Source organism: Phocoena sinus, chromosome 1, assembly GCF_008692025.1.
Source record: "Phocoena sinus isolate mPhoSin1 chromosome 1, mPhoSin1.pri, whole genome shotgun sequence".
NCBI lineage: Eukaryota > Metazoa > Chordata > Mammalia > Artiodactyla > Phocoenidae > Phocoena > Phocoena sinus.
In genome coordinates this window covers 65312680-65328167 of record NC_045763.1, presented here as the reverse complement: position 1 = coordinate 65328167, position 15488 = coordinate 65312680, and the positions used below count along the sequence as shown (strand labels likewise).

Sequence of the window (15488 nt, the reverse complement as noted above, 5' to 3'; positions counted from 1 at the left end):
CATCCCTTCATAGCATGTCCATCCAATGAGGGCAGGAGTTTATCACTCGCTATTCTATCTCCAGTGCCTTCAGCAATGCCTGGAGCACAGAAGGAATTCAATAAATACTTGTTGAAAGAATGACAGAATTAATAGTTTTATGTTTTTTTACATTTTATTTTATTTTCAAACTATTTTTTGTATGGGTAGAAGGTTTTTATTATAATTTGCTTTAAGTTTTTTTTTTTAAACCAATCAGGGAATACATTATAAATGAATGGCCTTTTTTTGAACATTAAATCCAAAACGGTGTTAATATTTCATTGGAGACCTGAAATAATGGTAAAACTATGATACTTACTAACCACTTAGAACATTTTATCTAACTCATAATGCTCTGTAATGTAGGCATTTATTATTTCTATTTTAAATATGAAAAGGAAAAAATAAGAAAAAATAAATAATTTATCTAAGATAGTATAGTCAGTAAATAGGAGAGCTGAATTCAAAGCTAGGTAGAGCTTGTGATCTTAATGCTCCTTCATTCTCCCTCTCTATCTGTGGCATCTATATCTGTGAAGAATAATTTCATTGTAAATATATGTTTCAGTGCCTGAGATTAGGTTCTGCATACTAGAAAGAACACTGGATTTGGAGTTAAGAGACTTGGTGTTAAATACTTAATAGCTATGTGACTTCGGATGGTTTATTAACCATTCTAAACTTCAGTTTTCTCAGCCTCAAATTGAATTGCCAAATTAAAAGAATTAAATAAGGTAATGTATTTGCAAAAGCTCAACAAACTATCAAGTGTTTTACAAAGTAACTTAATTTTTTAATAATCTATATTAATGGCTGTGCCTTGGATGTGAGTTCTCTGAATTTATGGTCAAATGCTTTAACAGTTCAGTTTGTGTTTTTGTTTATTGTGGGTATACATATATATTTGTTGAAGCATAGTTGATTTAAAATATTATATTAGTTTTAGGTGTACAACATAGTGATTCAATATTTTTATAGATTTTACTCCATTTAAAGTTATTACAAATCATGGCCATATTTCTCTGTGCTGCACACTATATCCTTGCTCCTTATAACGGCTCAGTTTAAATTCTATTCAAATTAAGGATTCCAGCCATTTATCTAGCATCATGTGAGAAGCCAAAGTGCCCATTAAAAAGCAGAAATCACCAAAATGCCTCATGAGCTGAATATACTGAAATCCCTGGATAATAAATGCCAACATTATGATGTGCATTGCTCTCTACTTTCCTTTCAGGTGGATGGCTCATCTCTTTGCTATTATGCTGCAGTTGGTGGCAGCCTGCCCTGCATCATGTATGGTGTGCACCAAAGATGTAACCCTCTGTCACCAGATAACCTATATAGTAGGTAATAAAACCAGTAACTCTAAAAAGCAGTGTTCAGTGTACCTGACAAATTCATTGCTATGCCTGTCTTTGTACTGACTGATCTCTCAGCTCAGCCTGAAAGATGTAAACTTTTAAAGAGCAAGCTTTCTTTAGTGACTAAAGATTGATAATATTATTTTATTTTCCTGTTTGTCCCTGGTGGTCTTAACCAAAACTACTTTAAGACCTTCAGAGGTAACTGAGGTATTTAGTTCTTATAAAAGAATACCACCATTTTATTGTTACATACTTTTTTTAATAAAAGAAAAAAAATTGATCACTTTAATTATATTTTGTCCACACTCTGTGCAGATTTGAAACCTACCACAGGCTGGAAGAAATATCAATGAATCAGAAACCTGAAGTGCAATTGTTCAGCATTAGTAAGATTAAGTGATGTACCAGCAAAACAGATTATTATCAAAGTGCATCTAATTTTGAAAGTGTAGTCTTTTTTTATTGGTAGTAAATGAGCTGTAGAAATGCTAACAAGATACACTGCCTGTATTCATTACATATTGCTTGCTTAAGTCAACAATTTAATAAGACACCTTATTAACAAATTTGAGGAGAATGTGATTTACATCCTGATATCCAAGAAGAGATAAACAAGCTATAAACCACGCCAACGGAAAAATTTCAGAAACAAATCTAATCGAGTGGAAGAAAATAAGTTCTTTCATTTCTAAAATCCTATGACCCCATGAGAATTAAGAGGTAAATGGCATTGTCATTCCTGACAGGAGAGAGACAGTTTCAAGGCTAGTTCGTTGTATACTGTCTCCAATCTGTATAGAAAACACTTAACAAACACTAAACTCCCATCCTCTCAAATAGATCTGACTTCACTACATTTTTTATTTTTGATCAGAGATAGCTGTTTGTAAGAAACAAATATTGCTCATCTACATTGCTACACCTCTATATATTCCTTCTCATTTACAAAGTGTCACATTTGTGAAGTTAGATTTCATAAACACAGAGACTTAAATGGATGATTTGCAAGTGGAGCCTGTCTGGTCCTAGACAAGAAGTAATTGACAGAAACAATAGCCTGCTCCCTCAGAGTCAGAAATCTCTAGAGGACTGAGGATCCCTAAAAACAAAACTCCCTCAGCCCGTATGAAAAACAATGATGAAAGGAACAAAATGCCAAACTGGTTAGAATTAATAGAATTCAAATAATCAGTAATAAATACTAAAAATAAATACTAAAAAAATAACACCCCCAAACAAAAGCCCCATGACTCGTGCTACGGAGATGGGAGCAATTCTTCCAAAAGAAGGCACTGTGGAAATCCTTTGTCTTTTACATTTTTTTTAATCTCTTTGTTTCAGTGATGTCGTCTGAATTTCATAAGGGAATTGTGATTTGCTTCCCCCATGGTTGAGTGTTCTAATATCACCTGTAGACCTCCCAGGGACAATGGACTCTTCCATCCTTATGACACTGTCATTTGCAGTCAAAACAATTTTAGCATGATAAAGATGTGTTACAATAATTCCTGATTATAATACATCTTTATCGAGTTAAAACGCTTTGATCTCTAATGACAGAGCAGTGATAGCTCTAGGGTGATTATGGTGAAAGGATTTAACAGTTGGAAGCCCTGAGTACCACCTGTCATTACATGATGGACTTCATTGGAGGGAACAGATATTAGACAGGAGGCCAAGATGGCCCAGACTATAATGAGAACCCCACTGACAGATCCTCAGGTTGTCTGGAGAGAACATAGATCCTTACCAAGTTGCCAACTTTTAGCCTGGAGCTAAAAAGCAGAAACCAACGGTCCTTCTCACTTCTCCCACCCCAATCCACACCTTTATGTTTGAGAGAAAAGATGATTGGCTTCACAGCATAAATATACATTGCTTGTGGAAAACTGGTTAGGAAGCTCAGACACAGGCTCAGCTGTTGAGTGACTCTGTCTTGGGCCAGCAGGGCTGGAGCAGGTCAGTACACAGCCTCACAGAGAGAAAGCCTGAAAAGCCACTTTCAAAAAAACATCAATGATGATAATCCAAAACAATGAATTAAATTTAACATCTAAAGGAACAGATGGGTTTGTGTTTCTCAAATAAACATGTCATGGTAACAAAGAATATAAAAATCCATCATTCTGAAAAGAGCCACCTTCCCCTTAAACTGAGAAATCAGAGAATCATTTTCATTTTGTTTGTTGTTCTTACCTAGGTGATAGGATTGTACTCAGAGGGTATTGATTATCTCTGCTCTCCACTGTGTTCCCCGCCCACGTGTGTGTACTCGCTTCTAGTCTGTGCTTTTCTTCTCCACAGCAGCCCCTGTGACCACGGGGGTTTTAATCATCACTGATGGATATCTCTCATCTATAGAGAGCACAAATCTGTTAATCTTGCTCTGCTCTCCTCGAGCAGAAATGGCATCGAGGATGTTCGGGAAGACGTCCTGCACACCCTTTCAAAGTTGCGGACGTCGTTGCTGGAGCACAACCAAATATCCAGCTCTTCGCTTACCGATCACAGCTTCAGCAAGCTTCGCAGCCTGCAGGTGCTGGCGCTTAGCAATAATGCTCTCCGTACCCCGCAAGGGTCTTGGTTCTGAAACACCAGGGGCCTGACCCGGCTACAGCTGGATGGGAATCAGGTCACTAAACTAACAGACAGTTCTTTCAGAGGCACAGATCTCCACAGTCTCAGGCATCTGGATTTATCTAACAGTTGTATTTCCTACATTGGGAAAGATGCCTTCCGGCCGCTGCCTCAACTACAGGAAGTAGTCCTGCCGGGTGTTTTTACTCCACTGAAGCAGTTAATCCTTCTGAGCTTAGATAAGAACCAGTGGAGCTGCACTTGTGATCTCTACCCCCTTGCCTGGTTCTTAAGAAACTACGTAAAGTCTTCTGCTCACGCGCACAGGAATGCCAAGGACCTAAATTGTCAGCCATCCACCATGGCTGTGGCCACTGCAAAAAGTGTGCTAAGGCTGTCTGAGACTAACTGCAATTCCAAGGCTGCCAACCTCACTCTGGCTCTAAAAGACAGAAGTCCCCTCTTCCCAGGGCAGGATGTGGCCCTGCTGACTGTCCTTGGCTTTGCAGGTATGACAGGGAGAAGTGTGCCCAGCTTTCTCCATATTCTTGAAGTACACTAAATGATGCCTTTCTCAGGCAACTGGGGAACCTTTCCAGGGCTTGTGGAAGGGAGAGGTTGTCAGTAGTGTGGGAGGATGTTAGTTGATTTGGCATAGGTTGAAAAAACTACCTGTTGCAAAGAAACTGTCTAACATAGAGGAAAGGGTCTTGAACCAGAATTCAAGAGCTCTAGTCCTGGTATAACTAGCACTGTGATTTTGAGTACATTAACCTGTTATTCAGACTTCAGTTTTCTTGTCTGTAATGAGGGAATAGTCTATATTTCAGTACTGGTACATTCATTAAGATGCTGGGAGATAGGGGTTAAAAAAGTGATGAGACATAGTCTATTTCCTCAAGGCACTCCCATCGGTGTGCTTCTCTGTGGTGGAGTGAGAATCAGTGGGCTTTACCAAGTGCAGGGGGAGATGCTATTACGACAACCAGGTACACCCTGCTCTATAGTGCTTGTATAAGTATTATAGAGCTTATACAAGCTCTATAAGCTTATACAAGAGCATATATACAGCTTATACAAGCATGAGCTCCGCAGTTAGATTATCCAGGTGTGAAACCTGGCTCTGCTCTTACTTGCTGTGCGACTTGGGCAAGTGATTAATCTGCTATGAGCCTTGGTTTTCTTCTATTTGGGGGTTTTGAATTCTTTTAAGATTTCTGTTTGTCTAACTCGTTTATAAACTTGGAGCATTACCCCACCCCACAACTGACTAAGGAGAGGATACTATCCAATCCTTTAAATTTTCTATGGTAGTTTAAAAATTTTTTAAACTATGCATCAGCTATCATTACATCTCACTGGATGAATGATCTAATGTGATGCTTTGTGGCATTAGTCAAAGACCAAATATGCATGAGATTTGTCAAGATATCTAGATGTTTGTATGCTTTCAGTGCATGGTGAAATCCTTTGTACCTGTGGGTAGCCATGGTGATGAGAAGTGTGTGTGTATGGCGGGGGGGATGTGTGTGTTTGTGGGGGGTTCCCCAACACTGGAGGACCAGAGGCTTGCAAATGGCACTCAGGACTGAACTGATATAATTTGAATATGTGCCATAAATAATTATTCCATAGCAGGTTTCCAGTGAATCACTTGAACATCAGATTTTTAGCTCCTTTTAATCAGGATAGAGGGAGACCAGTGTCAGGTCTAGACAGTGAAACTACCACCAGCAGTAATCAAATTCACTTGGAAGTGAATTCTAATTCTCTCAGAAGATAAATTGTTTTAGAAAATGTGTAACCATGTCAGTAATTTTATGTGCTAAGAAATAATTTACCACAAAAGACAAAAGCACTAGAGCAACAGAGAGTTTCTTCTTAAATGTGTTTCTTAGAATACTTAGTATGTTATAGGTATCTTTTATGTCTAGTTTTAGAGACGATTTTGCCGAGTTAGCAACTCTGCATTAGTGTAGAAATAGATAAAAATTCTGGAAGGTTCCAAAGGCTTTGTCAAAATGATAGGAAGCTTAACATGTTGATAAATTATGAATATTATTACATGCATGTTAAGTTATTGTGTGTGAAATTGCCATAAAAATGTAATGTCTTTTTTTGTGTTGTTGTGTTGTTTTTGTGTTGTTTTGATGTCGTTTTTAAGTGAGATTCCTCTTTAAAACAGCTCTGACTTTTGATACCGATTTACTCCTTCGAAGGTGCTACTCCTCCTGAAGTGAAAGTGTGGTCGATAATCTATCCCTCTAGATAGTGGGAAAAAGACTTAGAACTAAAATTTGGCCTCTGATTCTATTGTCTTCTTTGGCTATAGATAAATCATCACAATTCCAAGGAATATGTACAATCATATTCGGTGAATTTAAAACTGATAAGTGGCTAATTGGCACCTAACCTCTTGACACTTCCTATTCTGTGAACTGGAGGATAAAAAGAGAAAGCTTTCATGAAGCTCTAACATTTCCAATTCTTCAATGAGATTTTTATCATTAATTTTGCATTTTTGTTGTCTTTCTAACTCAGAAATATTCTTAGAATACTTTTTAAAAATTGCAACAATGCCCATGGCAATGAAAATTCAGCCATCTTCTTGATAGTAGGTTCAGCCTACCTACGAGCTTCATCTGCTGTTTTTGCTCTCTGCAGTAATAGAAAGTGACCATACCTGAGTGGTAATGTGACACAGACATAGCTCTAGCATCAATAGCAGGAGAGTGAGTGGTTCCTCATGGTTTGGACACAATTTACTGAGAAACTCTATCCCATAATCAGATTACGCCTACTCTCATTTCAGTGGCTGATTCATGCATTTAAGAAATTTAGGTCTTTCTTTCCTTTATTATTTGGTTTAGTAACTGCATCAGCCATACATAGTATTCTCTTAATGATTTGTTTTGGATTTTTTTTCCTAACAGCTGAGGCTTTTAGGATCTAATAGGACAATACCAAGCCTAAAAAGCAGCAGCAGCAATTACAACCACAATAACATATAACAATGACGATTCACTGAATCTTACTATATCAAAGTACTGTATTAAACATGTCACATATATTATCTCACTTGACCTCTGAGTGGTATTAATTATTCCTGTTTGATAGAGGAGGAAAAATAAGGCTCAGAGAGGTTAGAAAATGTTCCCAAGAAAAGTATCAGAACAGAGCTTTGAATCCTGAGTTTTCTTACTCCATGTAAGAGATACAGAGATGTTTCTAAAATTTTATTATTTTCATGTTTTTAACATTTAAAAACCAAAACCTTTGGAAAAACCCAGACTCTAGGATTTGGCAATTAAAATGGTCTGATCTAACTTTTGCCACTACTTTTTAAAAACATGGTGTTTTTAATAGAGGTTTCATAATTTCAATATGTTGTAGCACTTTCCAAGAGTGTATTGTTGTCAAAGAAATAAAAATGGGGCTTAAAATGTTACGACCTGGTAAGCTACAAAAAGGTTGGCAGATTTTGCCAGAAACTGCTATTCTATTTGGTTAATCTTCATCTTTAACACAAAAAAAATGAAACAACTATGTCTGACCCCTTCTCTTTTCTTTCAAGTTTAAAAAATATCATCACATTTTCATTAAAGTTGTCTGCAGTGGAGAGAACCAGGCATAGTGCAATCAAGGAGTCTAGAACGCTGGTATCATCTTATTCACTGTCCTCATCTCCAGAGTCAGGGAACTGAGTTTTCCAGGGCAACTGACTTGCCCAGGGTCACACAGCAAGTTATAGGTAAAGCTGGACTCTGAACGCAGAACTCCAAACTCAGTCTATACTGACACCATGTCCTCCTGATCATCATTTTGGAGATTTGTAAGATGAGACCACTCAGTGCTTTTCAGTATTAGGATTCATAAACAGAATTCCTTCTGTTTATTTAAGAATATTCAATAAACAATTCTGGTATGCCTCCTCTGTGCCAGTGTTGAGAGCACTGGAGATACAATATCAAATAAGACTGAAAAGATCCATTTCTTCACAGAGCTTAATTCTAGCAGGGGAGGACAGACAGTGAACAAGCAAATGAATAAGTGAACACAATAATTTTATACTGTTATAAGTGCCAAGAAAAAAGGAAATCACTGTGTCAGAGAGAGAGTTGGGTGTAACTCAGAGACTTTGGTATGAACATCTATGTGGTTGAGGATGCCGTTTGTCAAGATGAGAAACAGTGAGGTAGAAACAGGTTAGACTCTGCACTTGAGTTTGAGAAACACTGCCGTTTACAATGTTATTTAGAGGATAAGCTAGCCTATAGAGAACATGAAATGACTGTACCAGGAATTCTGAGATTAGATGTCAATAATTTTATTGTGGTAGTTCAAAGAAGGGAGTGATCTTTGCAAGATGGGAAAAAATAGCAAAAGACTTAGATTTTAAGGGATAAATGAAATTCAAATAAGCAGAGATAGGAGAAAGTATTAGAAGCATCATAGAGAATACACAAAGGCTTAGAAGTACATTTTAAGACTAATGAATTAAAGAGTTTGAAACATAGGGTTTGAATGTGGGAAATGATAAAAAATGAGGCTAGGAAAGAAGGTTATGGCAAGAATATACTGAGTCTTGAATGCCAAGGAGTTTGACCTTTATGCTAATAGAAGCCAATGATGTATTCTGAGATAGGGGATGAATCTTTAGAGGTGATTAAAATATGGCAATAGCTTGTAGAATCTTCTTTTCTTTGGGTGGAGGAGGTTATTATACATGAGAATTTCAGCGTATAATGCTAAATGTGGTCTATTTTTATTGACTATGGGATTAAGAAATAGGAAGTTTCATTTCCCATAGGCAGAAAAGGAATTTTAATTCAGGAATTATTTTATCTTGAATGAATTTCAGTCCATGAAAAAAACCCCTTTTTCTGTCAACCACATTCCAGATGGTATTGTTTCTTATAATTTTTAATCAATACAAAGAAAGATCCAAACTGGAAAACAGAACAATGTCGATTAAATATCCTCTGTCTGGACTAATATTTTTCCACATGGTGATAGATTTCCCACCCATTTCGACACCCTTTAAGCCATTAACCTTGATATTTGTGGATTTCACATTTGATGATTTATATGTTTCTTCCTATGATGTTATCTTTTAATAGTCTCTCTATTTGTCACAGGAGCTGTTGGTCTCATTTGCCTGGGTTTAGTTATATTTAACTGGAAACTCCAACAAGGCAAAGCAAATGAACACACAGAAAACCTTCCTTGCAGAACCTTCGATGAATCCCTGCGTGATCATGAGGCAAGAAATTACCACGCTGAGGGATGCTGTAACTGCCACTTAACCCAGGAAAACGAGATAAAGGCCATGTCCATTGTGGGGTCCAGAAAGGAAATGCCGCTCTTACAGGAAAACAGCCATCAAGCAGTACTGGCCTCTGAGTCCACAGCCCTTAACCTGAAAGGGAAGGGCCATGGGGCAGACAGTACTTTCTTCTGCTTTGGTGGCAGACTGCTGCAGTCAGGATGTTCAGAGCCTCCTGGGAATATGGCAGCTTTTAATGAAGCCAGCTTACCTACAAGATATTGTCCAAAGAGAGTTGAAAAGCTGAGGAATCGTGAGCCTGGGGAAGTCCAGCCTCAAACTCTGCCACAGCATGTAACAAGAACAATAGGTGAGTTGTCTTGTTTTAGAAAATCCTACTCTGTTTAAATCCCTCTGAAAGGGTAGCCTCCTTTGATTTCCTCAAAAGAGAAATGCCATAAAAATCATCGTGACACCGGCCTATTCCTCTCCTAAAGATAATGGACATGTATCTGTGCGTATGGAGTGAGGTATAGATGAACACTTCCCAACCTCAGGAGCTGAGGGTACACCTTGTGCCCACCGGCAAGTGAATTTTGTGACCCGACACCTAACAGTGTTTTTTTTTGGTTTGTTTGTTTTTAAGAAGCCTTGTAAATAGCAATAGTGCTCTTAAGATTTATAGGAGGCTGAGTATTGGCTTCTATTCCAACATCCTTCGAGTCTAATGCTAGTTCTACAGTAAGCAACCTTCCCAGAGCATGACATGTTAGAAGAATCGGCCTTCTAATGCTAGTGATTCATTTCAGGAATGATGTCAAGACACATACTTTGCTTGCTGAGCTGTCAGGGATGATAACTTCCCAGTTCAGGGAAAGTCAGGACTTAATTCATTGTCCCATGTTGGGAGCCGAGTGAATCTGGCTGTGACATCTACCCACTGTACATGGGCGATGTCAATATTTAGGTGGAGGCAATGAATTAAATGTCTTCCTTTTTCTCCCTGAATAGTAAGGCAATGCTTTCAGGCTCAACAGTGAAACCTTTGACAGCTGCTCTGTAAAGAGGTTCCTGTCATTTATTTGAATTGGTTTACAACAGTCAGAGCTTTCTCTCAGAATATGAATGACAGAGGTGCTGCACCAAGAAATTCTTACCGTGGGGATCTGGCCCTAAGGATGGATTTGGGGACAATTGGAAAAGAACGAAACTGTATGTTATTACATATGTGGTATAAAGCAGGATGTGAATTTATGCCATTGCATCCCCCAGACTTCAGATCTTACCAGTTTCGGGGGCCTGATGATTTGACTGAAAAGAGGAATGGCTAAGGAAGAAAACATCTGCCATAGAAACCCGATCAGATTGGTTTTATTTTATAAAGCAATAAGCACTTAGCCTTTCAATAGAATCATACCTTAGGTAGATGTTTCATTTTAGCTTTGTCCAGAGCCTTCACTTCTCTGTGGAAAACTCCTATACTAAAGGAAAAGTGGCCTCTTAACCATTTAAAACCCACTCTCTTGTTTCACACAAATGCTGGTTTGTCAAATCAATACAATTACTTTTAAGAAAGACTTGAAATTTTGCTACATGCCAGGCATTGTACTGAAGCTGGAAAGGACAGTTATTGGAGAGAAAACGTTCAAGACCACACCTGCTCCAGAATAGAAGTCTGTAAGAGGCAATATCACTCTAATTAGGGCTTCTAACTCAGAAATATAGAATTACTGTATGTCAGGGGTAGAGGAGATTTTAGAGGTGATCTAGTCCAATAGCTTTTAATATTTATCTTTGAGGCACAGAACTCTCTTAGAATATGTTAACGGCTAGCAGGTCTTTCCCTGGAAGAATTTTATACCCACATAAAGTTCCCACTAGTCTAATCTCCTAATATCCAGCGAGTAACTGGCTTCTTCAAGGTTACTCAGAGAGTTGAAGTTAGATCTTAGATTAGAACTGGATGCAATTTGGGGCTTATTTCACCTCTTTCTTTCTATCACTGAAAGGAATAATTCTTTCTTCCTTTGGATAAACCAATTTCACAAAACAAGAAAAAGTACACTGGTAAGATGTAATTTTAAACTTAATATGCATTGTGGAAGAGGATACGGTTTAGTATCAGACAGACCTGGGTCAAATTCTGCCATATCATTTAGTTGACATGTGACTGGGAGAAAACATGCAACCTCTCTAAACTTGTTTCTTCCTCTGTAAATGTGCTAGGAAAATAGGACTTGTCCAAGGGATCAGGTCTCTTAAATGAAAAAATGAATGTACAATATTTAACACAATGCCTACCTCTTATGCTCAATTAATGGTGAAATATTACTAATATTTTTGTCATTAATATTATTTCACATGTATCATGAATAAATATTGTATTAACATGTACCATTTAAGAGTCTCAGACAGATTCTTTCAACACAGACCAGGCCATAGTCCAAACCACATATTCATTTAACACATATTTAATGAATATTAAGTGATGCCAAGTAAACCAGATATGGACTCTGCCTTATTGGAACCAGTAACATCACAAGTATTTCTCTGTTATTGTTGAGGTTATTATCTGCTTGAAACCTATATATTACTCAATATTTTATTATGTTCTTCCTAATATTTAGTCCCAAGTGGTAAATGAATTGAGAAAAAAATTACTATAGCTACTTGGAAAGAATTTAGATATTATTCATATTTAAAGCTAACCTAATGGACAACTAATCTAAAGATTTACAACTATGAATATTTGAATTTCTAATTCCACAACTTTTACATCAGCATCACAACTGATTAAAATGTGGCCATAAAGAGTGCCATTGCAAACACACCAAACTGCCAAATGTCCCTTGAGGATTTGGTTAAAAATCAGGAAATTTTCAAGAATTGCCATAATCAGAGGAGTCCTTTTTGCACCTTTCATAAGGCTTCTAAGCGTCTGTTTGGTTGGGGTCATAAAACTCTGCTCAGTGCTAAACTCCTGCATTTATTGTTCAGCAGATATCAGCAGTGACACATTTAGTAGAAGATATGCAACATCCGCTTCAGCCCTGGCAAGAGAAAGTCTTGAAAAGCATTTAACAAATGAATCATGGCAGCCTCCAATAGGAAAAGGACACAATGGCTTACAACCACACAGGCTGAGACATTTTATTACAGGCTCATCATCCAAGCCTTGTGAGCCTGAGGAACACTCTGTAGAAAAAACCTTACAAAAACATAGATCAAAATATGATGATCCTTGTGGGCTGTTAACACGAAGCAGGCCTGGGTATTTGCAACCAAACAGTTGTCTTATCTGTAAATATGTGCCCTGTGATCAATTTCAAGATTATGTGAAAGAAAGGAAGCCAAATCGTCGAGAACTTTCAAAGCCCAAGAAAGAGCAAATCCAAATTAACAGAGCAATAGAAAAATTCCTCATGAGTGAGGACAACATGGAGTTATTGGGGTTATCAACAAAAATCAAGAAAACATATTCCCCTAAGAGGGTTAGCTTCCATCATCCTGATTTAGTAGAAAAAAATAGTTTGGTGATGTCATCCAAAACATCAAGCCATTGGAAAGAGCAGAAAAATCAAAGTAACCACCTGACCAACTTGGATCTCAAAAAATGTAGCAATCCTCAGGAGAGAAACAAAGGAAGAAAATGGCTTACTGATCCACAAATTCTGCAAAAGAAGAGAACCAATCAATCTGACTTCAAAGGGAAAATTAAAGCACAAAATTTAAGGATAAAATTAAATTTAAACCCTTTTAGAAAAGTTAGAGTCCATCCAGAAAAATCCTTGCCAGAATTCCCAAAGAAACGCAGACAAGTGTCTTCTAATAAATTCTCCAAAGTTTCTGAGAAAGAAGCCAAAATAAACCTTGTGTCCTCTGCAGATTTTCACCAACAGTCAGAGATTAACAACTATGTTAGATTCACTGCAAAACGGCTGCCTCTCAAACATGCCCCAAAGCAGACCCCATATTACAGAAAAAACATTAAAAAGGCTCCTCTCTTCAGTGCTGACAACTTGTCAGTGGCCAACCAGAGCTCTATGGAAGGCAACTGTCACCCTACTGGTCATATTCCTGATGGAAACCCATCAACATTGCATCAGCCAACACCCACTGTGACTGAACACAGGCAGTCACACTCCCCCGTCTCAACTGAGCAAGTGGGAGGTGCAGCTCACCTTGCACTGGGCATTCCTTGTTATTTACCAGTGACTTTGGAAAACATAGGAAGGGATATTTTACCATCCCACCATTTTAGGGGGGCTACTGACCAAGGGGTGACAGAGCCCACTGAAAACATGGAGCAGGACAAATCAAAGATCAGTGAGCTAAATCAGTTTTCTTTGTCCCTGGGGAATCAAATCCACAGGACTGAAACCTACAAGGAACATACTTTAGATCAAAATCAAACCTTACAACATGCAGAGCAACTCTCAAGTCACGAACAACTTGGAAACGAAGAAAAAACGTTAATGACAGAACCCAAAATATCACATCCAATTGTGGAAATTTGTGTTATGGGTGAGGGAAATGATGTAGAAAAGAAACTTCCTAAAACAGAAACTTATGATTCCTCTCCTATTTCCCGGACACAATCCAAGGGCAACTTTACATTTATGAAGACAAATTCTATTCCATACCAAAATAAAAGAGAGCTTCCCAAGGATATCAGTACCTCTCTTAGTACTCAAGCCATCTGGCCTCTAACCAATAGTAGTGAAAAAGGAATTGACAGCACAAATGCATTGCCCAGAGATGATGGCACTGAAGCACTGCAGATAAAAATAGTAGGGAAAGAAGAGAAAAAAATGTTCGATAAAAGCAAGGCAAATTCTAGTATGTTAATTAGGACCACACAGATGACCTTAAATGGCACCACAAAAGAAAAGCAACAAACTTGGGAAAATGGAAAAAGTGAAAAACATATATTATATGATTCAAACTCTGTTGAGGCGACTATTACAGCTAAGGATTTGAGAATGACAAGTTCCCATGAAACCAAATATAGACTAACTTGTAGTGAAACAGATCTTAAAATTAACAGTAATATGCATGATTTGAGAGAAGTTCAAGATTTTCAAACAGATAAAGATAACAGTGCCCATAAAGAAGGTGCAATGACAGGGGAGACATTACCAGAGTTAAAAAGACATTAGTTTTGAGGCAGAAAATAAGGTGTCTCTAATTCTTAGAAGAATAAATGAAGCTGAAAACTCTGCTCCTAAACCTACATTGTGTCCACCATCTGCTGAATACGTTAATTCATCACCTTTACAGGCAGAACAAAGTGAAAAAAATAACTCAAATAATAATCCTTTTCTACTTTAGCTTTCTTCAAAAGGACACACAGACACTCCCTAGCCTTTGCATGCATTTCAAATGCAGTATTTTGGAGGAAAAATCTTCAGTAACTCTTTGTTAAGTACACAGTTGAATATAATGCAAAAATCAAAGAGCCACGAGATATGTTTGACACAATTAATTGAGCTTACTTCTCTAAGGAATGGGAAAATGGGAAAGAAGAGTTGTGCCTCATCCTGGAAAAGAAAACAAACATTAAAAAAAAAGCCTTAAGCAAATGAAAGACTAAATAAGAAAAAGTACTTGAGCAGATTTACACTTGATGATTATTTTACGGAAATTACTATACACATCTCAATTAGTGGTATTACAATATTTCTTTCGACATAGATGATTATACATTCATACTTGTGCCTGATCTGTTTTCCTAATTATGGTATGAAAATAAAAATTGAGCTTTGTTTGTTAACTGTAGTCTAGCTGATATGCATATTGGCATATTTCAACCATTTGTGACTGTTCTATTGACAATTATGCTAGATCCTAAGTAGAAGTCTTTAAAAACTGTTATTTCTCTAAGAGAAAAATTTAAGGATTTCCAGATGTAGTAGGTCATTTCTGTAAAATCTGTAAAATCCTATAAATCCACTAGGTGGAGATCTCGACTTCAATCATTTTAGAACAAATGGGACTTCAAAATCAACACAATAGCTCCAGAACAAAAGGAATATTAACAAGCTTTATTGCCAATTGTTATTAACTTAAGATTTTGAAAACTAAATAACCCATTAGCATGTAAGCTTTCAAGGCTTGAGCTCTTGAGTTTGGCATGCCACTACTGTTTGGTGTGAGTATTCTTCCTTATGCACAGGAGAGAAATGTCTTTATAAATATTAGATTTAAAAGCCATAGTAGAATAAGCATTTCTTATTCAAAGCCACACTTATTTGAAA

General features: G+C 37.4%; 2 protein-coding genes across 2 annotated transcripts in view; one reads left to right on the top strand and one right to left on the bottom strand.

Annotated features, from left to right (window-relative positions):
- The window catches only part of TNNI3K (TNNI3 interacting kinase), a 290825-nt gene that overhangs the window by 64703 nt on the left and 210634 nt on the right, over window positions 1-15488 (bottom strand). The gene's annotated exons all lie outside the window — the stretch shown is intronic.
- On the top strand, window positions 1284-14562 carry LRRC53 (leucine rich repeat containing 53). The gene is given in 6 exon segments (XM_032641138.1): window positions 1284-1371; window positions 3693-3761; window positions 3764-4474; window positions 9104-9601; window positions 12232-14387; window positions 14389-14562. Coding segments are annotated over 6 exon segments (3696 nt in total).